Source organism: Saimiri boliviensis, chromosome 7 (assembly GCF_048565385.1).
Source record: "Saimiri boliviensis isolate mSaiBol1 chromosome 7, mSaiBol1.pri, whole genome shotgun sequence".
Taxonomy (NCBI): domain Eukaryota; kingdom Metazoa; phylum Chordata; class Mammalia; order Primates; family Cebidae; genus Saimiri; species Saimiri boliviensis.
In genome coordinates this window covers 61,550,015-61,576,350 of record NC_133455.1, presented here as the reverse complement: position 1 = coordinate 61,576,350, position 26,336 = coordinate 61,550,015, and the positions used below count along the sequence as shown (strand labels likewise).

Here is a 26,336-nt window from a genome sequence, read left to right as displayed (position 1 = left end):
ATCATGGCTGCATCAAATGTTATCCTGCATTTTAACTAAAATGGCCAAACATTTTCAAAGTCATCATGCACTACAAGAATCTAAGGCAGTGTGTCTAAAATGCCAAACCCAGTACATTTAGTTAAACATCTGGTCAATTCAAAAAGCAAAAGAACTGATTCAATTGTTTAATCAGTTAAATCATCTGGCCAACGTAGTCAGAGTGAATCCTCAAAAGGGCAACAATAATAGAAATGTATGACGGAATTGTCCAAGCACACCCAGTCCACACAGAAGAGGTGCCATTTTATCTTCCTGATGATGTCTGGTTAGATTCTCTTTTACAAATATTTTCTCTTTGTATTATTTCACTTGCTTTCTGCAGCCGCGGTTTATAGATTTTTCCTTTGATTTGGAACATTCTTTGAATACCTGATGTGAGTTTAAATTTCAGGTTAAAAATAGCAGGGCAGAAAATTAGCAGGGCATTTTTTCCTTCAACTCTTGAGGAATGAGGTAGGCTTGAGGGCTTGCTCACAGTAACTTGGAGGAAGATCAGCTATTCCTTATTTCCACTCTTTCTTGGCTAATCAGTTATAATGTTTTCATTTCCTCAATGAAATGGAACACAGAAAGCCCTTGAACTGCTATCACAAGCAAGCAGCTTATTATCTATTGATTTTCACCAGGTCAGGTTTGGTCTGGCTCATGTTGGTAAACTAAAATTCTAGAGTGTCCCAGAGTTAGGGTTCAGATACTACCACCGCTGTCGTGCGGATCTGGTAGCTTTATGATTTCAGGATTCCAACCTCAAAGCATTCCCAGAAAGTTAAGTGAATGAGAATTTAGTATATGGCCAATAATTTTATTGCAAAAGGTAAGGAAAATATGTAACATAAAAAACTGTATCCTTGTACATGAAGGCAAGAGAATCAGCATGTGAAGGGCAGCATGTGAGGTCTATTTTTGTATTGCTGGACATCTGCTAAATGGTTTAATATTATTTTCACATGTTGTTTTGGGCTTTCTTCCGAGAGGTAATTACAAAATTAATCAAAGACCTTTCCAGATAAAACTGGCTTCAAAATGTCTGTATGCTGTGTTCCTTTTAGTATTTAAAAATGAAATTGGATGGGCGCAGTGGCTCACGCTTGTAATCCCAGCACTTTGGGAGGCCAAGGTGGGCTGATCACCTGAGGCCAACATGGTGAAACCCTGTCTCTCCTAAAAACACAAAATTTAGCTGGGCATGGTGGGTGGGCATCTGTAATCTCAGCTACTTAGGAAGCTGAGGCAGGAGAATCACTTGAACCTGGGAGGCGGAATTTGCAGTGAGCCAAGATTGCACCACTGTGCTCCAGCCTGGGCGACAGAGCAAGACTATGTCTCAAAAAAATTTAAAAAAAAGGGAAATTATGGTCATTTCTTTAATAATTTGGAAACTGAAAGGACTATGACATTATCCTCATGGGTATAAAAGATAATATGAACAGTAGATAAAAATTAAATTCAACTGGGAAAATGAACATATTCAACTCGAAGGAGTGGGGCGAGTAATGAAAGAGGGACTCAGCTTTAAGGGATGGAGAATTACTTAGGAAAAATATGTGTAAGCCCAGATAAGAGAGGTGAGTCTTTGAAAATTCTGATTCAAGAGCTGAACAATTGGCTGCTTTCCAGAGAACAACAAAATGATAAGACAAAATTGATTTAATGAGATGAGATTAAAGGAGTTAATTATGAAGAACTAGGAAAAGTAATTATTAAGATGCTAGATGGGACTCTCCCAAGATTTGATAGCTCAAAAGCACTTTGAAGCCTTGATGACTGAAGTGTACTGCACAGGTGCACAGACAGGATGTCCACCGAGACAGGAAATGAAGTGTTTACCAAGACATAACACATGATGCAATTAAATGAAAATACGTCCAACAGAGCTGAGTGTCAAGAAAAACTTTTTTGTCTCCTAATTTAATAAATAGATCAGTTATGTATTTAGTCTTCCTGGGAGCAGGAGAGAATGGTGCAATATTTGTTGCTAAGGAGGTTTAAAATTGGGTATAGGGTAGGAATAAATATTTCCTGGAGTAGACTAAAAGAACCGACAATGTTTTCCTGTCATGTCCATTTACGTAATTCTGATACTACCCTTGATGTTGCTAGGGTATGTGAGTGTTATTTAGACAGATGTATAGGTTTTTTATGGTTTTAATTCCTGGTTGGTCCAATTAATTGCTCTCTCTTCTAGATCCAGAGGTTTGCTATTCAAGTAGCATTAGCACTTGCCAGTGTGTGGCCTGTGGACAGTGACCACTGTCTAAACCAGTCAGTTATCCCATTCCCTTGATAAGGCCCTCTTTTAAGGTCAATTCAAGGTACTAACAATAGTCCTAACTTTATGAGGATTCTCTTTGTATGAGTAGAACTGCGTAGATTCTGGAACAGTGTCTAGCAGGTTGCAGGCACTTACTAAAAGTTTTCTGAGTGAATGAAAAGTCAAAAATGAATGTATCCTTCCAGGCATCAATGTGCTTTGCGTCAAGCAATACTAGTATGAAATTCTCCTTTATTTTTGCTTTTTCTTTTCGATACAGGAAAAGTGATTTCTCATAGAGCCTGCACCTTGTAAACCTGACCTCTATTTTCTCACTGTTGGTACATCTACTGCACTTACGTATACATTGTGCCTTTTCATTTCCAGAAGATCCACTTAGCTCCCTGATACAGAATCAGAGCCTAAGACTGTCATTTCACAAGGGCATTGAGCACAATGAAACTGTGGAACTTTGAAACTTATTATTATGCTTCACATTTTTGTAAACTTCAAATAACCCTGGAAAATTTTCCAGATTGGGTATAGAGTTATTTAACTATAAATAACTCTTTTAGATATATATAGTCAGTGATTTTCAATTATTATGTCAATTACATTCATTGTATTACTTAGGGGACTTTATGGTAGGTTACAGAAATACTTTACTTTGAAAAGAAATGTACTCTTTCTGCAAATGAAGCTGTGCCATCAACAAATAAACTTGACCTCTAATTCCCAAGTTTATTATAGAAAAATTTGTAGCATGAAAAAGGCCAACATCTCCAGCTCATCTTCACAGGTATCTCTGAAGATTCCATACAAATGCCTTTCAGATTTTTCCCAGGAATGCTCTCAGAACTGACCTTGATAAAGGGAATGCTCACTTTCTAATTCACTGGAATTTGTTGTAGTCAAAGTAAGGCACAAATATTGAAGATAAACTTGGTATAGTATGTAGTGCCTTTTGTTATTAAATGCAACCTTAGGTGACTACTTGACATTTTGACTTCATTGATTTACTAAAGTTTTGAAAATTTTATTAACGACCACTGTTTTTGTTCGTGCTGTTTTTTAAATTTTAAAATATATTACGTTTGTAGTCATTTCTATGAAACTATTGGCATTAAGTCTTTTAATCAGGGGCACAATTTGCCACCATAATATTCTTTTAATGGGAAACCAAGTAGAAATGGATAATTGTGACTTTTCCAGGAATGGAGACTACTGAAAATGAGGCAATATAAATACATTACAGTATGGGTGTGCATGTACACATTCCACACCATGAATGCAGTGAAAGAATCTCTAATCACTATAGTTAGTGCTTTGTATGTTGTTTCTAGTCTGGGTACAGCTGGCATCTTCTTAACAAAAGGAATTCATCACTTCTGTTTGGAATTATTCTCTGTCAATCAGAACCCTCAACCCTGCATCCTGGGCTTGGACTGCAAGTTACGTGATCCCAGACCCCTTTGGCTTCAATCCCCGGTAGGAGAAGGGAGAGAGAGCAGCTAGTTCAGACACAACCATCCGGTTCAGCTTTGGAACTGCTTAATTCTTTTTTCTCCCTCGAATTCTATTTTTGACTGTTACATCTGTCCTAATAGCATGTTAGGACCTGCCTGTTGGCTATCGAGATTCATGGGACAGCAACGCAACAAAGCTAGCCATAGTATTTGCTCTCTCTAGCCTTGCCCTTTATCCTGTTCAGTGAATATCAAAACAGGTAGAAAACATGGCCTAAGGATTGTCTCTGCCACCACCTCCACATGCATTTAACCAGTAGTCCTGTCATACAGGTTGAATTAGTTTATGTAGAACAAGTCATGAACACTTTAGTGTGGAAAAATAGAATTATATAAAGCTTAATATTAAACATCATGAAAAACACATATTTACAGGAGAAACTACAAAATACAACTATGTACAATATATCTGTTACCTTTAAATTATATAAAATTTTAAACATTCTCCAGATTAATAAATTATACATAGTATCAACAGAAATAGCTGGCACCTCTGTAGGGCATGAAGCAAGTTTTTATAAACAAATCACACAGTGAATAATTTTGATCCAGGAGCTCTTCAGGTACATTCTTAATGCCTTGAATAGACTGGATCTGAAAGGAAGAACACTGAAATTAGAGACTGCAGCCGGGTGTGTCATAGTTGTTTATGAAAATTACCAATGTGAAAGACGAGCAGAAATGAATAAAGCTCAACATGGTTTAAGGTGAGACTATTCCTATGGGGACCAGGTCATTCCATTTAGAAAAACAGATTATTAGACTTGGAAGGGACTAGTAATTCTAGACCATCTCATCTGTTTTTATGGATGAAGCCATAGGCCCAGAGAGGCAGAGTAACTTACCCAGGTCACACATCTTGTTAATGCTAGTTAGTTCAAGAGTTTGGACCTGAATCTTAGGCTTCAGTGCCTGGTGGTGAACCTTTTCTATACCATAGTTAGCTGCTTTCAGGGGTGCCCAAGATTACTCTAAAGATTTTCAGACAAGTCAAAACAAGACGAAGGAACCTCCCAGATCCTTCAGCACTCGCTCTATCCTGAAGCTTCTTAAGGAATCTCCAATACAAAAACCTTAAATGACTATACAGATAAATTAAGGGCTAATTATTTATCATACAAAAAGATTATCTGATTTACAAACGACTCCTCTAAATAGTAGCTCTTTATTTGTGCTTTATAGATTGTTAACTCATTAATAATATACTGGCTAGGCTGGGTGGAACAGAGAACTAAGTAAAAGGTTACCAGATGCTGCCAATTGAAGATCATTTAGAAATGGAGATAAGAACGTGTGAAATAATGTTTGTCAAAGAAAGATGATCTGATTTATAGAGAGATAACAGTCCACATGGCAAGGAATTGCTGGGATTACAGGCATGAGCCACTGCGTCCAGTTAGAATCTTTTTCTTTTTTCTTTGAGACAGGATCTTGCTCTGTCACCCAGAGTGGAGTGCAGTGGTGTGAACTCAGCTCATTGCAGCCTTGACCTCCCAAGCTCAAGTGATCCTCTCCCTCAGCCTTCCAAGTACCTGGGACTACACAGGATGTCTGGCTAATTTTTTTTTTAAATTTTTTGTAGAGACGGGGTCTCGTTATGTTGCCCAGGCTGGTTTCAAACTCTTAAGACTCAAGTGATCCTCCTGCCTCAGCCTCCCAAAATGCTGCAATTACAGATGAGAGTCTCTGTGCCTGGCCGTATGGACCATATCTTGATGAAGGAACTCGGAAGTGAGTAAAGTAAGTGCCTACCTCTGTGATACTCTGGATTCACATTTTCGTAGATTGGAAACAAGGGGTTTTCTTGTTCACTCCGTAGCTTCCTCGCTCTGAGGACATCTCTTACACACTGATGCAGGTAGACATACTGACACTGTGGAAAAGAAGACACACGTCAGAGGAGGGCCTGTTCGCATGCAGAAGAAAGATGAGGCACTCTCACAAAATACTGACAGTGATGGGATTGTATATAGTTAGCAAGTTTCTTGGTCATCACTTTACTAATGGTCTTTGATAAGAGTGACTGTCTTTTATTACCACTGAAAAGAGAACAATGGTAATGGGCAGAGGTGGCATTTTTCATTCTTTTAATATTTATGTATATATATGTGGTGTGTTCTGTGAGCACCTACAGCTGTGTGTAGTACATAGTAGGTCCTGCACAAATTCAGTAGATGAACGAATGCCAAAGGCTACTATGTAGTTTACATACATTATCCTGTTTAATGATTTTGACAACCTTGTGAAGTAAGTATAAGGATCAGTATAAACTAAGACTCAAAAGTTAAGTAACTTCTCCAAGGTCACACAGCTAAGAAATGGGACCCTGGGATTTTTTTCTTGGAGATGTGACCTCAAACTTCATGTCTTTTTCACTACACCAGTTTTCATAGAAGAATCCCAATTTCACTGCATACTCTGCTGTTTTGTTTTCTTTATTCTGGGAATATAGTGGGGGGAAAAAAGAGGTATGTACAAGAAACCCTGCTGGACTGTTCTTTGAGTGCAAGGTCAGTGTCTTATCCATCTCTGCTCTCTCAGCATCTGAGTCTGCCACACGGAAGAATCTCAAAGATGCTGGCTGACAGCAGAGAACTACAGGGGTTACAGAGTGAGGACAGACCCACCTGACAGCTATTTGAGAATTTACTACTTTTGAAATATAAATAAATATAGAAGAGTCAGTGCTTTGGTGACCATAAAGACCTCCACTGACCACTGTGTCTCAGCCATAGGCAGCCAAGCTTGTATATTGGGCCCCCTTCCTTATACTCCCTGAGCTCTCTTATAAGGAAATGGATGTCTGTGAAACCTTCCCTTGCTGATAGAGCAACTGCTCAGAGGGAGTTGTGAGCAGTGAAGGAGACTGGGCTCTCAGCAGCCTCTAGCCCGCTTAGGCTGAGCCATCAGGCTTCTTGGGATCCCAGTTTTCCCATTTATTAAACAAGGAGGCAACGGTCTCTTATAGCTAATAGCCTTTGTCCATTAAAGGATATAGATTGATGTCAGTCAGATAGATAATAGAAAATATTTCCAGACCTTGTGTTTAAAGCAGTCAGTGCAGTCAGTCAAAGTATTTTAGAGGTTTGAGATACAAAGCAGAACAATTCAATCTTTCCTCATTAACAATCCTACCAAGTAAACGGGTACTTATTTTTATGGATTGACACTAGATGTTGTCCCTGATTGGAAGCTAGCCATGGGACTATATAAGGTAGGTGTGGTATAATCAATAAATAAGAACATTTAATTTTTTTTTTAAGAGACAGGGTCAGGCCGGGCATGGTGGCTCAAGCCTGTAATCCCAGCACTTTGGGAGGCTGAGGCGGGTGGATCACAAGGTCAAGAGATCGAGACCATCCTGGTCAACATGGTGAAACCCCGTCTCTACTAAAAATACAAAACATTAGCTGGGCATGGTGGCGCGTGCCTGTAATCCCAGCTACTCGGGAGGCTGAGGCAGGAGAATTGCCTGAACCCAGGAGGCGGAGGTTGCGGTGAGCCGAGATCGTGCCATTGCACTCCAGCCTGGGTAACAAGAGCGAAACTCATCTCAAAAAAAAAAAAAAAAAAAAAAGACAGGGTCTTGTTCTGTCACCTAAGTTGGAGTACAGTGACACAATCATAGCTCACTGCAGCTTTGAACTCCCGGTCTTAAGTGATTCTTACACCTTAGCCTCCTGAGTAGCTGGGATTATATGTGTGCACCATCAGGCCTGGACAAATTCTTTAAAAAGTTTTTTAGAGATGGGGTCTTGCTCTGTTGCCCAGGCTGGTCTGAAACTCTTGGCCTCAAGACATCCTCCTGCCTCGGCCTCCCAAAGTGCTAGGATTACACTGTGCCCAGCCTAGATAAGGACATTTTAAACAACCAAATCAGTAAGAAGGGAGGCCTGCAATAATATTGATAACTATTCTCTGCTTTTCTGCCGACAGACATTTGTCATTATGAATGTTATACACAATCTCAATACTATTGAAAGTCTGAGAAAAGTACTCTCCAGAGAATGGTTGTTAGTATAAAGCAGTCTCTCTCTTTTGGCTAACTTAAAAGGCTCCACCAAATTATAGACTGACACCTCCCCATTTTCTCCCACCCAAAGCATAATTCATATTTTCCAATTCTACTAGGATATTAAATTACTTTGGGACCTTAGCTGTGAATGAACTTTAGTACATGCGTGCTGTGGTCTATTAATGAATTCCTTACCAGTGATTCACCATGGGCTTTGAAACTAGTTAATACCCATTAATTTGCCTTGCCTTAAATATAGACTCTTCTTTTCCCAATAGAATGTCCCTTTCAAAATGATTACTACCAAAACGGTGAGATTGTTAATGTGCTTCTCATTGTATTCTTAATGAAAAGTAGACAAAGACTAACATATGAACTTCAGATCATAGAAGAAAATGTTTTGGTAACTGGTGAAGGCTTGGCTGAGTATGGACACATTCAGTTCCATTCAATTTCATCAATATTTGCAGTATTAGATATTATTTATAGCAGGCGTCCCCAAACTATGGGCTGCATGCAGCCCCCTGAGACCATTTATCCCCCCCCCCCCACCGCCCGCCGCACTTCAGGAAGGGGCACCTCTTTTATTGGTGGTCAGTGAGAGGAGCACAGTATGTGGCGGCCCTCCAACGGTCTGAGGGACAGTGAACTGGCCCCCTGTGTAAAAAGTTTGGGGATGCCTGATTTATAGTGTCATAGTTACAGTCTTCTGTGATCCCTGAGGGCATGGTTTAAAGATGATCAGCATAAAATAGCATTGTGTATAAGACTTCATCTAGAAGAGAAAGCCATTAAGTTCACTTTTAGGAGAAGAAACTATCAAGCCAAAGAGAAGAGAGGATATTTATATGAATTCAAGCAAAGAAGTAGGGTAACATATATTCTGGAAACCGTGAGATGTGCAGTGCAGGTAAAATGCTGGTTGCGGGGTCATGGGAAACACCTCAAACAATACCCCAAATGGAACCTGAGATCCTTCATCCAAAACATCTCAGTGTTTCTTTCCCACGAGAAGCAAATGAGATGGAGACTGTGACTATCATCTATTGTTCTTTAACAAGTTATTGCTCTCTGAATGTCTCTCTCAGGGTCAAGCTGCAAATGTCCCTCAAAGCTGGATAAAAGAAGGATGAATGCCTCTTTGTTTAGAAATGCTTGCTGTTTGATATAGTCATCAAAAACTGTGAAGACCTGCATCCCTTTGTATCTCGAGCAAAGACAGAGGTAAGTGGAAGTTCACTGTCACCACAGACCCCAAAAAATAATGCAGGGGATCTGAATGTCCTCCATCTTTTGCTGAAACAGACACCCACAGGGACTGAGCCTTGGATCACACCCCTCTGCACCCACTCCCATTACTAAATGCCAGCTGGCACCAGGGATTCTGAGCCTGTAAAAACAACTCAACTTCAGCAGAGACTTAAAGCAAGACAGATGATATTAGGTTGGTGCAAAAGTAATTGTCCTTACTTTTAATGGCAAAAACCACGATAACTTTTGCACGAACCTAATATCTAGATAGGATTTGGAATTTTGTTTGAGAAAAAAGACAAAGAAAAAAGTTTATGTTACTGTAATGTTAATTTCATTATGATGGAAAGACTCAAAGTCGATTCTGGCCCAGGTAGGTAAACCTTCCTTAATTTGGCAGACCCTAACCACTGCTGGTGTCTAGTACAATGACATGAAGCTGGGCGAGTAAGCTGGGGCCAGGTTATGAAGAGGCTTATACGCAGGATGGGGTTTGAACTTCATTTTACAAGCAGTGGTGAGGTTTTCATGATTTTTATGCAGGGAGCCGACAGAGTCAGTAAGGGAACTTTGATGGTGGCAGGGGTGGTTGAAGGATCATTAGGCAAGAACTGAAGGCAGGGGACCCACTAGGAGGCTACTCATTAGCAGGGCTAATGAGAGTTGATAAAGGGCTGTGCGGGGGGCAGTGGCTGTGGGGTGAGGGGCTAGCACAAAGAGAAGGAAAGGACTTTGTGACTGCTTGGATGTGGGAACTGGAGGGAAAGAAATCCACTCCATTGAGCCCAGGAATTTGAGTCTAGCCTGGTCAACATAGTGAGATCTTGTCTCACTTGTCTCACTATGTAAATAATCAGAAAATAAAAATAATAAGCAAATAAATGCACATATCCGTGTGCCAGGTGTGGGGGAGCACACCTGTAGAAGATCACTTGAGCACAGACTTTGAGTCCAGTCTTGGCAACATGAGACACCCATCCCTTAAAAAATATAAGAAGTCAGCTCCCTGGCTTGGGCAAACACATGGATGGCAATACTATTAAATGACACTGGAAGGAGCAAGAGCAGGAGGAATGTTTTTCTTGTTGTTTGTTTCCCTTTTTGAATGAAAGAGAATGAGTTTGGCTTTGATCTTTTTGAAGTTAAATGGCTGTAAGGCTTTTGGGGGCATCCGTCTGGTAGTCATGTACTTACACGTCTGTGGAGGCAGAATTAGATTTGGGTAACATGATCCTGTACAGGAATGGAAAATATTACAAAGAATGAAGATTGAGAGAAAGGGAGGTGCCTTGAAGACAGACCTGGTGAAGTGAAACATTGAAAAGGCAAGCTGAGGAACTAAGCCAAGGCATCCTCAGTGAGGTAGGAGGAAAAGGAAAGCAGAATAGGGAAAAGATGGAGTTATTTCTAAGGAGAAAGAGCTTTGCACATTGTGCTACCTCTGCTCTGAAAATCAGCCAGTGATATTGACAGTAGAGTCCCTCCTGGTTGTCAAATGCATCATGAGTTTGGGGTAGGTGTATGGAAGTGATAGATGGGCCAAGAATCCTCTGACAATTACTAGACAGCCTACACACACACAAATACACATAGTTCGAGACTATTTACAATGTGATAACCTCTTCTTCCCCAAGTTACAAATTAATTAGGGTTTGAGTTTGTGAAAGTGACAGTAAACTAACGAATATTAATGCTTTTTAGCAACGTAATTGTAGGATGTTTCTTCATTCATTTAACAGATTAAAAAATTCTGAGGATCTAGAAAAGGAAAACAGGTTCCCACCCACTAGAAATGCATAGTCTTGTGGAGGAAAACTGAAGGGTAACAATTATGATACCAGGTAATATAATTCGGCAACCTTTAATGAAATAACAGAGCTAGGCAGAGGTCATCAGTGGCTGCTAACACCATTAAGTGAAAGGTTGACTGGGATAACGAAGGGTTCAGGCTGACAGCCCCTGAACTCACTGTCAGTTTCCTCCGTGCTGAAAGAGAGACAGACGTGGTGATCTGCTTTCTGATGTCATGCAGCAGAAAGCCCTTAGCACCACCCACGGAGCACTGTGTTGGTGAAAAGAACCTGAGTTTAATCAGGCCTCTAGATCTAACCACCAGCTGACAAAAACCATGGAGAGTAGAAGAATACATGACCACCATGAACAAGCAATCAGCACATATAGAATGTGGGGAAATCTATGAAACAAATGAACTGGTTTCTTTAACAAATAAATAGCATGGAAAACAAATGGGAGGGAGGATTATAGATTAAAAGAGATTTCAGAGAGAGGCCAAACAAATGAAATATGTAGACTCTGGATTCTAGTGGAAACCAACTACGGGTTTTTATACAAAGTATTTTTTTGAGATAATTAGGGATATTTAAATACTGACTGCATATTAGATAATATTTAGGAACTAAGGTTAAATAGTAGATGTGATAATGACATTACGCTCATAATTTTAAAGAGTCCTTATTTCAAACATATGTATATTTATACATTTTCATATGTATTCAGACATGTATATATCTATACATATGTATATATGCAATGTCATATCACACATGTATACATATATACATACATGTGCACATACATGTAAACACACATACAGGTAATGTGACATGTATTACAAACGTATATACATCTATGTGTACACATGCATATGTCCATGAACCTATGTATAGACATAGGTATATGTGTATATACATAGATACATAAATATAAACATATATAAATATATACAAATATATATACATAGATATATAGATATGTATATAAACATATATAAATATACATATATAAACATGTAAATATACATATATATTTATAAATATATATAAATATAAATACATATATAAATATATTCATATATATGCATTTATATTTATATAAATATATATAAATATATTTATATAAATATATATATTTTATAAATATATATAAATATTTTATATAAATATATATAAATTTATATAAATATATTTTTTATATATTTTGTTTTTATATATTTATATATATAAATACATATACATATATGTATAAAGCAAATCCCACTTATCACATTATTTCATCCAAATAATATATTTGTATATATGTATATATTTGTATTTATAGATATTTGTATATATGTATATATTTGTATTTATGTGTGTATATATATATTTGTATTTATATATGTATATATGTATTTGTATTTACATATTTGTATTTTTATATTTATATATTTATATTTGTATATTTATATATTTTAATATATTTATATATTTATTTTTATATATTTATATATAAATATAGTTTTTATATTTTTATATATTTATATTTATATATATAAATATAAAAATATATGTTTTTATATATTTATAAATATATATAAATATATATGTAAATATACAAATACAAATATATAAAAATATATATAAATACAAGTATATAAATATATATAAATACAAATATATACATATATAAATACAAATATATACATATATACATATATAAATACAAATATATACATATATACATATATAAATACAAATATATACATATATACATATATAAATACAAATATATACATATATACATATATAAATACAAATATATACATATATACATATATAAATACAAATATATACAAATATAAATACAAATATATACATATATAAATACAAATATATACATATATAAATAGAAATATATACATATGTATAAATACAAATATATACATATATAAATACATACATATATAAATATATATAAATACAAATATATACATATAAATAAATATTTATGTGTATATATAAGTATACGTATATATACATATATACGTATATTTAAGGATGAAATAATGTGATAAGTGGGATTTGCTTTAAAATATTTCAATAGGGTCATGTCTTGGGGTAGGGGAACATATGTAGGATACAGATGGGAAAAGAACACAGAATGCTGATAATTGTAGAAGCTGGGGTTTGGATACATGGAAACTCGCTATACTACTTTCCCTAGTTTTGTATATATATATATTTTAATTTTTTTGCAGAGATGGGGTCCTGCTATGTGGTCTAGGCTGGTATCAAACTCCTCCTGGCCTCAAGTGATCTGGCCCCCTGGGCCTCCCAAAACGCTGGGATTACAGGCATGAGCCAACGTACCCAGCCACGTATTGTGCAGGTTTTTAAAAAAACAATGTCATAATAAAACATTCAAAATCTGGTGGAATCATTGTGATAATGAAAGTACTCCCAGTCCAGGACAATAGTGGTGGCAGAGGACCCTGCCTTCAGAAGACAGTGGTGCCGTTGTTTCGTCAAATCTTAATTCTGCAAGATAATAATTTCTCTGGTTCAAGTGCTGCTGGCTTGAATGCAGCATATTAATATGGAATGTGCAAGAAAAGAATTCAGGGGTCAACGTGGTTTTGGGAATAGCAGGTTCAATGAAGCTCAAATGGGGCCTTGGCTCTAGGATGCTCTCTTCTTGTGGAACACTGCTGTCTGTGCAGTGGCCAGGGGTACTGTAACTCTAAAGAGGGGATACAGAAGCATGTAGAACTTTCTACTTTTCCAACCATGGATTTTTTTTTTTTTTTTAAATTCTCGGGCCATGTATCGCTTCCATACACTTACCCCAAACTCGTGATGCATTTTGGCAACCAGGAGGGACTCTACTGTCAATATCACTGGCTGACTTTGAGAGCAGAGGTAACACAACGTGCAAATAAGGATGCTGCACAGTTACTTGGAGAAAAACTTGGGAAACATAAAGATAAGGGAACTTGAGCCTCAGAAGGCATTGATGCAGAGGAGTGACTGCTTGGTCTCTGTCGGGGAAGAGATCTGACTGTGAGGCCAGTAGGCTTAGCACTTGAGGGCTCAGGATTCTCTAGAACACTGAGTGTCCGAGCCACCTCAGCCACTTCATGGCTGTGGGCTTTGTGCAAAGCCCTTAAGCTTTTGGACCTTCACCTGGTTTTTGTGAAAATGTATTGAGATGACATGTTCAAAAATGCCCTACAAATGTCAAAGGCTGCACAAATGGAAGCATGTGGTCTTTACAGTCTACACACACTCCCTTGGTGTCTTCTGAAATGGGGGTGTAGGTGGGGGGAGTAGGGCTAGGGGAGAGGAGACATTAAGATCATCTTTCCTAACTGAAGTTCTTGTGCTCATCTGCCAGCCTGCCTTAAAATGATCCCCAAGATGGTCACTTTCAAGACCAGTGAGATTTAGAAAATATCTATATTCAGTTCTCTTTTTCTCTTCCTAATGTGTCATAGTTATTTCCCCTTGTCAGATTCAAGTCCTGTATATTTTTCTGTGGGGATATCGTGGGGAAGAAGGTGGCTTATAACTTTCAGCCTGTAACTCTTACCTCTGTCTGGACCATGTGAACTCTGTGAAGTCTCAGGTCGTGCACGGCTCCGTAAATGTCCACAGTGTCTTTGGAGTCTAACTGCTGGAGGATTCGGTCCAATGCAATGAAGGTTCCAGTCCTACCCACACCAGCACTGGAAGAGAGAAGAAAGGAAGATTGAGCCTTTTTGTTAAATTTGCCTTTCAAGATTGCATCAAAGACTCTGGCACACTCTTTCTTTTCTCTTCCCAGTTATGGGAGAAGACGGGAATATTTCTTTCTCTCAGTGTGCTCTTTTCCTCTTAAGTTTAACCTACTGTCTGCCCAAGCCTACCTCCGCACAGCCTTCTATCTCTTTCCACTCCCTTCCTGTCCCTCCTCCACTCTACCAGGGATAAGCAGTGCTCTGCACTTGCTAGGCATCATTTCCACGCATGCTTTTTAATACTTTTCCTACATACATGCTTTAGGTATCTTTGTCAACTTTCCTACTCAATATTATGTTTTCAGATTTATCCACGTTGCTACATATAGATCTTCTTTATTTCTTTCCATCTTTTCTTCTCTCTCCCCTCCCTTCTTCTCTCTCTTTCCCTCCTTCCTTCTCCCCACTCCCGTCATAGGGTCTTGCTCTGTTGCCCATGCTGGAGTACAGTGGCACAAACATAGCTCACTGCAGCCTCAACCTCAACCTCCCAGGCTCAAGCATTCCTCTCACCTCAGCCTCCTGAGTAGCTGGGACCTCAGACATGTGTAATTACTCCCAGCTAATTTTTTTTTTTTTTTGAGACAGAGTTTCGTTCTTGTTACCCAGGCTTGAGTGCAATGGCGCGATCTCGGCTCGCCGCAACCTCCGCCTCCTGGGTTCAAGCAATTCTCCTGCCTCAGCCTCCTGAGTAGCTGGGATTACAGGCACATGCCACCATGCCCAGCTAATTTTTGTATTTTTTAGTAGAGACGGGGTTTCACCATGTTGACCAGGATGGTCTCGATCTCTCGACCTCGTGATCCACCCGCCTTGGCCTCCCAAAGTGCTGGGATTACAGGCTTGAGCCACTGCGCCCGGCCTCCCAGCTAATTTTTAAAAAATGTAGAGATACCGTTTCTCTTTGTTGCCCAGTCTGGTCTCAAACTCCTGGCCTCAAGTGATCCTCCCACCTTGGCCTCCAAAGTGCTGGGAAAGGCAGGATATCCCACATCCAGCTGATCTAATTTCTTTTAACTCTCTTCATAAACCACTGATAATCCAGTGGCAATGAGATCATTTTTAGTTTTTCCCTCTATTAAGACGTGTTGCAATGAACATGCATAAGTGTGGAGATTTCTCAAGGGTTGATACCTAGAAGCAGAACTCGTGGGCTGGTCATAGGGCACGAACACCATCAACTTCACTAGGGATTGCCAAATTGCTCCCCAAAATGGTTGTACTATCTGGGGATTTTTGATACACACATTTATCACAAAGAACAGTTCTCCAGGAGTCCTGTACAAAAATGCCTGCCATTTTTCAGAAAGCCCTGAGTACCTCACCTTCCTAGTGAAAGTGTCAAGGTTCCAAGGACAGAGGACAGCAGGGCTCTTAGGGTGCTGGGCTGACAGGGAGGAGACAAGTACACTTGGCATTTCTCTTCCTGCTGCAATGCCCTGCTCCTTATTTATTAGTACCATTCAGTCAGCGCTATCAAAGTGTTACTGGAAACATTAATTAGCCAAACACCAGGCTCCCCAGAGAGAGCGAGATTTCACTTGTTAGGTTGATTTTATGGACCTAACAATATTACGAAAACATAATACTGAGTAGGAAAGTTGGCAAAAAAAAAAAAAAAAAAATACATAAAGCATATATGTAACCATTTCAATAAATTTTTGAAACATAAATATCTTGTTTAGATTTACATGTATGGAGGAAAAGCATTAAACGTGTGGAAATGATACATAGCAAGGGCGGAGCAGACTGCAGTAAAGAGAAATTTGAGAGAAAAAAATAGGTGCTACAGATGGTAATTGCTATTCTGTGGTTTGAACATTTGTGTCCCCTCCAAAAAATTCATGTTGAAACTTAATCTTCACTGCAATAGTATTAAGAGGTGGAGCCTTTAGGACGTGATTAGGCCATGGAGGCTCTGCCCTCCTGAAGGGGATTGGTGCCTTGGGAAAGGGTCGCAGGGAACTAGCTAGGTCCCTTTACCCTTCCATGCCTCCCTCTGTGTGAGGACACAGTCACAAGTCACCATCCTGGAAGCAGAGGCCAAGCTCAACAGATAGGGAACCTGCCAGCACCTTGATCTTGGACTTCCCAGCCTCTAGATGGTGAGAAATAAATTTCTATTACTTATTATCCAGCCTGTGATATTTTGTTTTAGCCACACAAATAGACCTGCTACTCGATCTGGAGGGAAGATTAGAAAGTAAATCTTGAAGGATGGGTAGCGCTTAGGTGGAACAGAGAGATAAAGCCATTCCAAAACAGAAGACTAGCCAGAGGCAAGAATAGGCTTGTGTGCTCACTTTTTTGGCTAGAAAGGGAAAGGGGTTGTTGGGAACTTAGACTGAAGGTGATACACGCCTGATGATGGAAAGCATGGAATTCCCATCAGGACTTTGCATTTCAGAAAGTAGGAAAAGCGCAAGAGGGAGAGAGAGGCTAGAGGGGAAGAAAGTGGAAAAGGAGAAGCCAGCGAAGAAGAATGATGTTGGGAGAAGGGGAGGAACGTTATAAAACTCCCTGGGGGTGAGGCAGGCTGGTCGGTCCAGACAAATCCTCGATCCACTAAATTCCCCATGCTTATGTCTTTTTCCAGGCTCCTAGGCACAACCCCCATACGGCTGCTGTTTGGGTCCTAGATCTCTGCGTACCTGCAGTGCACCACAGTGGGCCCAGCACCGGGGCTTCTGTTGATGTAGTCCCTGACGGTCCTCACAAACTGGATCAGAGACTGAGTGGTTTCCGGGACTCCATGGTCTGGCCACACCGTATAGTGAAAGTGGCGGATGAGTCTGTGTGCATCGAGCTGTTCCTCCTGTAAGAGCAGAGAGCAGGATGGTAAGAGGAACCTTCCAACTTGACAACTGAGCCATGGAGCAATTCCTATGGGCTGAAACCACAAGAGAAGAACCGGCAAAAGTCAGATTAGCAGACCTCCTACATCTCCCCCAGCTGGGTTGTTAAATGAAGTCAAGCCAACATACAGTGCATATCTTAAACTCCCGGATGGTCCACTCAGGCAGGACGGACTCTGAGAGCATCTGCAGGATGAGGTCCCCATAGTAGAGGGAATCCTGGTCCGCTGGCCAATAATGGTCACACTTTACCTAGAAGACGACAGATATAAACAACGTGAGTCTGGAAGAGTGACTCCTTGTGAACCTGGGCTTTCCCTCCTCTAAACGCCTTCCTGAGTTAGGAATCCGGGATCAGCTGCTAAAGCACTTTGACCATCTACTTTATATTAACCTGCTCATGGCCAGTGCTGAAGCTGAGGTGCTGCTCCAAGTGAATAGGAGACCCTGCATAAGGATCATCCCCAACCCCTGGATTCACTCACTTTTTTAGGCCTAGGGATACATGACTTGAGGGTAATTTTCTTTTTTTAAACTGGTTTTCTTAGCATTTCAGTTCCACTAGCAGGTAAACTATGGTTCACAATTCATTGTTCTTTCTAAAGAAATATCTAGCTGTGTAGAGGAAGGCACTGTGTTCCTGGCCCTGCTTTGTTCATATTTATATGTCACTGTCCTAACTTGGGCCTTGTGCCAAGAGATCTTTGAGAAGTCAGAACGTTTAGCTAAGCTCACCTTTACATGTGCACAGACAAGGGAAAGAGGATCGCGAGTGTGTATTTACTGAACGCAGATACCGGGCACTTTACATGTAATCTCTCTTTTAATCCTCAAAATAACCATATAAAGTAGAGGATGATACGTGCATTACAAGGGGTTTGCTTAATTTGTCTGAGTAATTCTTTGACTTTGCGTCTGCCAACACAGCCTAAAACTCACTTCTCCTTTCCTGGGAGGAGGGACAGGGTCTCTCCCCTGGCCATATACTGAAGATGGAGTAGCCAGGGGGCCAGGGCCAGGTAATTTTTTGGTGTAATGGGCACTGCTGAAAATCCCAGTTCTCAAATGGAAACAGCTTTGACTGGCCCTTCAGACCCAGAATCAGGCATCACCTGGGTTTACTATTAGTGATTTAAGCCACTCTGTTCAGAAGACTCTAACAATGTTCCCACATGATCCCTGCTTGGTTTTGCGGGGTTTCACATGGACGGTGGGGCAGAATTCTGTCCAGGTGGCAGAAAGCAAAGCTTGGATGTCAGGAAGGCTGTGTACTCACTCGGCCCTTCTCAACACACTGGGTCACCATGACGATGTTGTGAACGTTTTGTTCCCACACCATTTTCCAGAAGTCATCCTTGGTGCCAGGAAGCGGTCCCTGAGTGACAATGTATTCTCTTCTGAAGTTGTTGCCCTGCAATGAATTTACAATATGGAGAGTTGGAAACAATGGGCCTCTTCAGAACTATAAACAAAGAGTTCTTCAGATGAGATGACAGGGAGGTCTCTGCCAAGTCCCTGACTTCAGAAAAAGATACTAATGCAAGTGTCAGGTCTTGGGAGCAGGAAGGACAAAGGTCAGAATGTTGAACTACTGTTAAGAGCCACATTCCCTTTTACTAGCCTGGGTCTATTCTGAAAGGGGGGACTCAGGAAACGATCTAGAAAACACTTCACCCTCAATTATATGAGTGTGTGTGGACCGAGGGTCGGTATTTGTGTAGACTGTTTGAGGGGCTGTGATCAGGCTCTTTCCCTATTTAACGTAGAAGAGTTTTACTCATTTTGGATACTTAACTTTATAATACTTTGGTAAGACATGTCTTGCATGGGAAGATAAACCTCTGTTGACTGAGCATCTAATGCGTCTCGGGTCGGACTGACTTAATCCAAACCATAATACAAAAGCTGGATATTTTCTTTCTTTCTTTTTTTTTTTTTTTTTTTTGAGACAGAGTCTCGCTCTGTTGCCAGGCTGGAGTGCAGTGGTGTGATCTCGGCTCATTGTAACCTCCAATTCCTGGGTTCAAGCAATTCTCCTGCCTCAGCCTCCCAAGTAGCTGGGACCACAGATGTGTGCCACCACACCCAGCTAATTTTTGTATTTTTTAGTAGAGACAGGGTTTCACCATGGTCTTGATCTTTTGACCTCGTGATCCGCCCGCCTCAGCCTCCCAAAGTGCAGGGATTACAGGTTTGAGCCACCGTGCCCGGCCTGAGCTGGGTATTTTCATCTACTCCTTCTGCACTACAGCAATGACAGCAATTCCTTGTCTAGTCGAAGCTCCTCTTTGCCTCTCCTCAGGGTCTCCACATTAGGTCACCTCTGCCGTTGCCACCCGAACCCTCCCCACCAAAACACTGCCTCTCATCTGATGAATCCTTAACTTATCCTCAACATGGAGCCTGCTCCGCTGAGCCTTCCTTTACCTTTCTCTCTGCTGGGGGATATTCTCCTCCTAGATGCCCCATGGCAACCTCTAGCCTCTTGCTACTGAGTGTGGTTCTCAGACCAGCAGCACTGGAATCACTCAGAGGCTTGTTAGAAATGCAGATTCCCAGGCCCTGCCTCAGCCCCGCTGGATCAGAATCTGCCTTTGCACAAGACCCCAGATGATGCAGATGTCTTTCAATGTAGGAGAGGCACTGCTGTGGCAGGTTTCTCATGGCATTGCCTTTTCTTGCCTAAACTCTTTTCTGAAAGTTTCTTTAGGGTCAGGATTCCATCTTATCCCCTGCCTGTAAACAGCTCAGTGTTTGACTTACAGTTAGCGCTTAATTCGTAAGTGTTTACCGAGTGAATGGATAATTGCTTGAAGTAAATACGATTATCCTCAGTGTTTGGAAAAGAAAAAGGAGGCCCAAAAAAGTGATATGACGTGCCCAAGGTCACAGAGTCAACAAAAGGCAGAAGTGGGATTCAAACCTAGGTTTGCTTGACCTAAAGCTTTTTCCACTGCAGTGTGCTGTAGGAAGGTGGCAAGATGCTAAGCAAAACCAGAGCCCAAAGATTTGACATAACCTTTGAGTTGTGTCTGTGGTTGTGAAGAGTCCAAATAACATGGGATCAACTTCTCTAGCTAGGCAGCTTTAGCAGGGGAGGTCCATCTTCCTTAGGAAGCTCTCATCTCGGTTAAGGACTGCAGAGAGTAGATGACCTATGAAAATGCATCCTGGGCTCATTATAATTTCATTTGACTATAGCTACTGTGAAAAATGTGGCTTAGCAGGAACTGAATTGGATACCCCATTTTTTTTTAAATGGCATTCAGACATGCTCTTGTGAAATCTACAAGCGTTTCCAGACCTAAGAATAGTGGGAACATGCAGGAGTGGCATCTCCAGTGTTGCCACCCACCAAAGCCTCATCCTGAACACTGTGGCCTAGTAGTTCACTTACAGGGATGTAGCTGGCGTTGATGTAGTCAGAGCAAGGATCATCGTCTACATTGGACAACTTCACTCGCGAGGCATCATCTGGAAGGAGAGATTTGCAGATGAGTCTTGGGGTGATTTTTTTCTATAGTTGATGTAACGTGTGTGATGTGCCTTAGTTCTGATCCCCATAGTAGCCCCAGATGGGAGGTGATCTTATCTCCATCTTACAGATGAGGCTCAGACAGGATAACTAACCTGCCCAAGGTTGCACAGGTGGCCTGTAACCAGTCAGACACAGGAGACAACGTGAAGCTCCATCTGTGCTTCCTTTTATAACATTGCCACATTTGCTTGGTGGAGTGGCCAGCTCCCTTTCACTGCTGGAATGAATGCAATCCAGAAAACCTGCCTTCTATTGCTTTACCCAATGGGGTAAAGAAATTTAAGCAGAAATTGCTAAAGGAAGACTTTGCTAAGCAAAGCCCTGTCTGCTTGATGTCAGAGCCCTTGCTGTTAACCCCATTACTGTTCTTAGCCTCCAAAGAGAAGCAGTAGGACCACATGGGGAAATGTTGACAGTGTTGACTGGCCTTTCATAATCAGAATTTAAACTGGCTATTATCCCTCTAGATGGAAGTGCAGAAATATACAAGTTATTTCTTATTAAAGTCGTTCAGAGCTTGGGATTGTCCATATCCAGCTATATTATATATCGTTTTAGCCCCATTTTGTTTTGGAGAAAAATGCAGAAATAGCTAGAGGAAGACAGCATTACAAATTCTGACACAAAACTTACAGGGCAATATATTGTTGTATCGATTTTTCCCTCTATTCTCTGGCAAGAGTGCAATGTCACATGACTGGTTTCGGCCCACATCTTTTAACTCCTGTTAGGTCAAAAATTAAGTTTGTTAAGTGGAGAATATAAATAGAATAAAGCGTGTCACACAGTCCTGGAGATATACAATATGAAAATATATACACTAGCTATTGTTTGTGAATGCCTAGTATTCAACACGCATTAGCTGTGATCCCCACAACAGCCCCACAAGGGAGGTATCCGCCTCACTATTTTACAAGTGAGGTTCAGACGGGATAACTGATGTGCCCCAGGTCGCCCAAGTGGCAAACCCAAGAATCAAATCCAAAAGCTACGTGCTTTTTGCAAAACCACAACCTCTCCCAGCCAAGCAAATGGCTAGTCTGAATAATTGACAGCATTATGTCTGCATTTGAGATTTGGTAATTCTTCCTTACTCTCTGATCCAGGTAGCCCTTGCTATGCTGTTTTATTCTGGAACCCAAGCTGGCCTCTGAGATTAGATGGTATATTGTTCAGGGCATAGTTTTGGCATAAAAGAGTACTCAGCTGAGATTCTAAGCAGCCTCCTAACTTCTGAGTCCAATCAGCCTATGATTACACAGTAAACGTTAGGAGGGAAATTCTGCTGGGAACTAGGGATGCTGAAGCTTCATTCTGCCTGAGTTGTACCTCGTATTCCTTGGATAGAAGGTAGTTGGAGTCAGCCTGCAGCTTCATGAAATGTCCTTCAAACTGATTTATTTTTATTGGACTGTAATTAAAAACAAAAAAAAGAGAGTTACTGCAGAATAGGGAAAGTGCCATAACCATTCTGATGCATGTTTCAAAGGCAGATAATAAAATAATTAATGTGTTCTCTCTTACCAAGATGTTTTCCGGTTACTGTGAAGGGAAGCCAAAAGAAGACGACTTTGTTAGCAAATCTCACATAATACCATCTTTCAATAAATTATATGAAGGCTAATGTGGTGCTTACCCTTTCTGGCCCAGGTTTAAGTGAACAGATAATGGTCGATCCCTGCGAATACTCAGACGGGCAGACGGTCTTTCTCCACCATGGCTGAAACATAAGGGAGAGAACTTTTATTTCAATTATGATACTTGGGTTGAAAAAATGTTTCCATTTATGGTAAGGCTGTGCATGTTTGTACAAATAAGGATTTTTCAGTATTCATGTAGATTTGCACTCAGCCAACATCTCTCTGAGGAAGGGAAAGGAAAGAGAATAAAGTAGATCATTCCCACCCAGAAACAGATCGCTGCAAAAACTGAAGATCTGTCTCCTAGTTTTTGGCTACAGGTTATAATCACTTCCCACATTCTCAATAAAACTTTGCTTAAAAAAAAAAAAAGTCCCAGTAAATTTCAGATGCCAGACACGACTTCAAGAAAGAGTAACATGTGCCAAATTAAGAAAAAAAATTCACTAAGAGAAGAAGGCACGACATTGGGGCCACATGCTATTTGGTTCTTTTTGGTCCCTTCTTAAATTAGGATGGGAGATACAAACTACAAAATGATAATGTCAACCACACTTTTCAGGATATTGCAGAAAAGTACTTGGGCATGCAATTTGCAAACATCTCTATCTTCATGAGGATATGAACCACACACACATTTTTTTTTTTCCTGTGCAAAAAGAGTCACTTTGTCTTCAAATAAAGCTATAGATTGCCTCTCAGTCATTTGCCTCACATTCATCAATGAGATAAAAAAAGAGCTGAGAAGTCCGGGCGTGGTGGCTCAAGTCTGTAATCCCAGCACTTTGGGAGGCTGAGATGGGTGGATCATGAGCTCAGGAGTTCGAGACCAGCCTGGCCAACATGGTGTAACCCCATCTCTACTAAAAATATAAAAAAATTAGCCGGGCGTGTTGGCGTGCACCTGTAATCCCAGCTACTTTGGAGGCTGAGGCAGGAGAATCACTTGAACCTGGGAGGCGGAGGTTGCAGTGAGACAAGATCATGCCACTGCACTCCAGCCTGGGCAACAGCGTGAGACTACATCTCAAAAAAAAAAAAAAAAAAAAAAAAAAAACACCTAAGAAAAGTGAGACATGGCTTTAGAGTTTGACTTTCATTTTTATTGAGAAAACAATGACAATTTAACCTGGAAAAATTAAATTATTTTCCCTCCTTACTTTTCAGCCTAAGGGAATTTTCAGCTGCATTTTTAAAGTTGTGGGTCCAATCACCAGAAGGATCTTTGTACTTACCTCACTTTCTGTCTGCAGATCAATACGGCAACAACAGCCACTAGCATGCCAATTAAAAACAGACCAGCACTCACGCCTTCAATAGCTCCAAACAAGGGCTCTACAATAATCCAGATAGAAACAACAAATCCAGATGGGAAAATTAGTGCTAGGGAACCAGTAAGAAAGCAATAAAGCCATATCTCCCAAGTAATGTTATTGCAAGTAGAATTCAAATGATGCCGACGATGAGCCACGTACTTTCCAAAGGCTATGAGTATGCACCTAAAAAGATGAAAGGCTGGCTCCCACCCTGTAGCAGTGAGGCCAGATGCCACTGTGCCCTTTTGAAGTTAATGGTGTCTAGCTTATAGAGGAATTTTGGACTTTGTGCTTACAGGTAAAGCTTGGGGCACCTAAAATAAAGGCTGTAAGTTTGCCACCAAGATAAAAATGCAATTTCATTTATATAAAACATGTTACACAGCACTGGGGCTTTGGAAAATCCAGTGGATTACTTGGAACTATTTTAACAAAGTCTTATTTTTTTTATCTGGTATGATACTGTCACTGAGAGTTTATGAAGTGGTAAGAGTGGCCTCGTTTTAAAAATAGCTTTATTGAAATATAATTCACATAGCATGCAATTCACCCATCTAAACTGTACAATTCAATGGTCTTTAGTATAGTCACAGAGTTTTGCAAATGTCACCACAATCAATTTTAAAACATTTTCATCACCCTCAGAAGAAACTGCATACCTACAGCAGTCAGCCCCCTTCCTCCTCCCTGAGATCTCTGGCAACTACTAATCTACTTTCTGTGTTTGTGGATTTGCCTATTCTAAACATTTCATAGAAATTAAATCATAAATCCACGATCTTATTGTGACTGGCTCCTTTCATTTAGCACAATGTTTTCTTTTCTTTCTTTTTTTGAAACAGAGTCTCGCTCTGTCACCTAGGCTGGAGTGCAGTGACATGATCTTGGCTCACTGCAACCTCTGCCTCACAGGTTCAAGTGATTCTCCTGTCTCAGCCTTCTGAGTAGCTAGCTGGGATTACAGGTGCATGCCAGCATAGCTGGCTAATTTTTGCATTTTTAGCAGAGACGGGGTTTCACTATGTTGGTCAGGCTGGTCTCGAACTCCTGACCTTGTGATCCGCCTGCCTCGGCCTTCCGAAGTGCTGGGATTACAGGCCTGAGGCATTACACTCAGCCTAGCATAATGTTTTCAAGGTTCATCCATGTTATAGCATATACCAAGATTTCATTCCTTTTTATGGTTGAATAATAGTTCATTGTATGTATATATCACATTTTGTTTATCCATTCATCTATCAATGGACATTTAGATTGTTTCTACTTTTTGGCTATTATGAATAATGCTGCTATGAACATTCACGTACAAATTTCTGTGTGGACATATGTTTTTATTTCTCCTGGGTATATAATGAGGAGTCAAATAGCTGGGTCGTATGGTAACTCTAAGTTTAATATATCTATAAACGTTTTCAAAGCAGCTATACCATTTTACATTTTCATAAGCAATGTATGGAAGGTTCTGATTTCTTCATATCCTCAGTAACTCTTGTTACTGACTTTTTGATTGCAGCCATGCTACTGGGTGTGAGGTGGTACCTTCTTGTGGTTTTGATTTGCATTTCCCTAATGAAGAATGATATTAAGCAGCTTTTCATGTGCTTATTGGCCAATTGTACATCTTCTTTGGAGAAATGTCTATTCAGAGCCTTTGCCCATTTAAATATTGTGTAATTTGGCTCAGTGTGGTGGCTCACACCTGTAATCCCAGCACTTTGGGAGACCAAGGCGGGTGGATCACAAGGTCAGGAGTTCGAGATCAGCCTGGCCAACGTGGTGAAACTCCATCTCTACCAAAAATACAAAAATTAGCTGCGTGTGGTGGCATGTGCCTGTAATCCTAGCTACTGGGGAGGCTGAGGCAGAAGAATTGCTTGAACCTGGGAGGCAGAGGTTGCAGTGAGCTGAGGTGACGTCGCTGCACTCCAGCCAGGGTGACAGAGCGAGACTCCATCATACACACACACACACACACACACACACACACACACACACACACACACAGTGTAATTTGTGTTTTTGTTATTAAATTGTGAGGTAAGAGGTTTCTATATGCTAGACACTCAGCCTTATCAGACATGTGATTTTCTCCCAATTCTGTAGGTTGTCTTTTTTACTTTCTTGGTAGTGTCCTTTGAAATGCAAAAGTTTAAATTTTGAATAAATTCCAATTATTTTTTCTTTTGTAGATTATGCTTTTGGTGTCATAGCTACAAAGCTACTTTCAAATCCACGGTCACAAAGATTTACACCTATATTTTCTTGTAAAAGTGTTATTGTGTTACCTCTTAAATTTAGGTCTATGAAGCAGTCCATTCTGGAAGTTGCATTTTAAGACCTTAGATTTG

The 26,336-nt window shown here is 40.3% G+C and overlaps 1 protein-coding gene and 1 long non-coding RNA gene across 4 annotated transcripts in view; one reads left to right on the top strand and one right to left on the bottom strand.

The window, feature by feature from the left end:
• Window positions 1–95: 95 nt before the first annotated feature.
• Window positions 96–26,336, bottom strand: part of PTPRB (protein tyrosine phosphatase receptor type B) — a 126,343-nt gene continuing 100,102 nt past the window's right edge. For all 3 annotated transcript variants that reach the window (XM_003927795.4, XM_010338431.3, XM_003927796.4), the window contains 12 exons: window positions 23,908–24,007; window positions 22,669–22,752; window positions 22,557–22,574; window positions 22,362–22,443; window positions 21,666–21,756; window positions 20,892–20,968; window positions 18,771–18,905; window positions 17,624–17,746; window positions 17,291–17,454; window positions 14,453–14,588; window positions 5,572–5,692; window positions 96–4,413 (listed from right to left, as the gene is read on the bottom strand). In XM_003927795.4, the coding sequence (XP_003927844.2) occupies window positions 4,391–4,413; window positions 5,572–5,692; window positions 14,453–14,588; window positions 17,291–17,454; window positions 17,624–17,746; window positions 18,771–18,905; window positions 20,892–20,968; window positions 21,666–21,756; window positions 22,362–22,443; window positions 22,557–22,574; window positions 22,669–22,752; window positions 23,908–24,007 (1,154 nt within the window). In that variant the 3' untranslated portion in view covers window positions 96–4,390. The remainder of the gene's footprint in view (window positions 4,414–5,571; window positions 5,693–14,452; window positions 14,589–17,290; window positions 17,455–17,623; window positions 17,747–18,770; window positions 18,906–20,891; window positions 20,969–21,665; window positions 21,757–22,361; window positions 22,444–22,556; window positions 22,575–22,668; window positions 22,753–23,907; window positions 24,008–26,336) is intronic.
• Window positions 5,409–17,323, top strand: LOC141585104 (uncharacterized). Its single transcript, XR_012518413.1, has 3 exons — window positions 5,409–5,559; window positions 8,923–9,058; window positions 17,236–17,323. It is a non-coding gene; the product is annotated as an uncharacterized LOC141585104 (long non-coding RNA).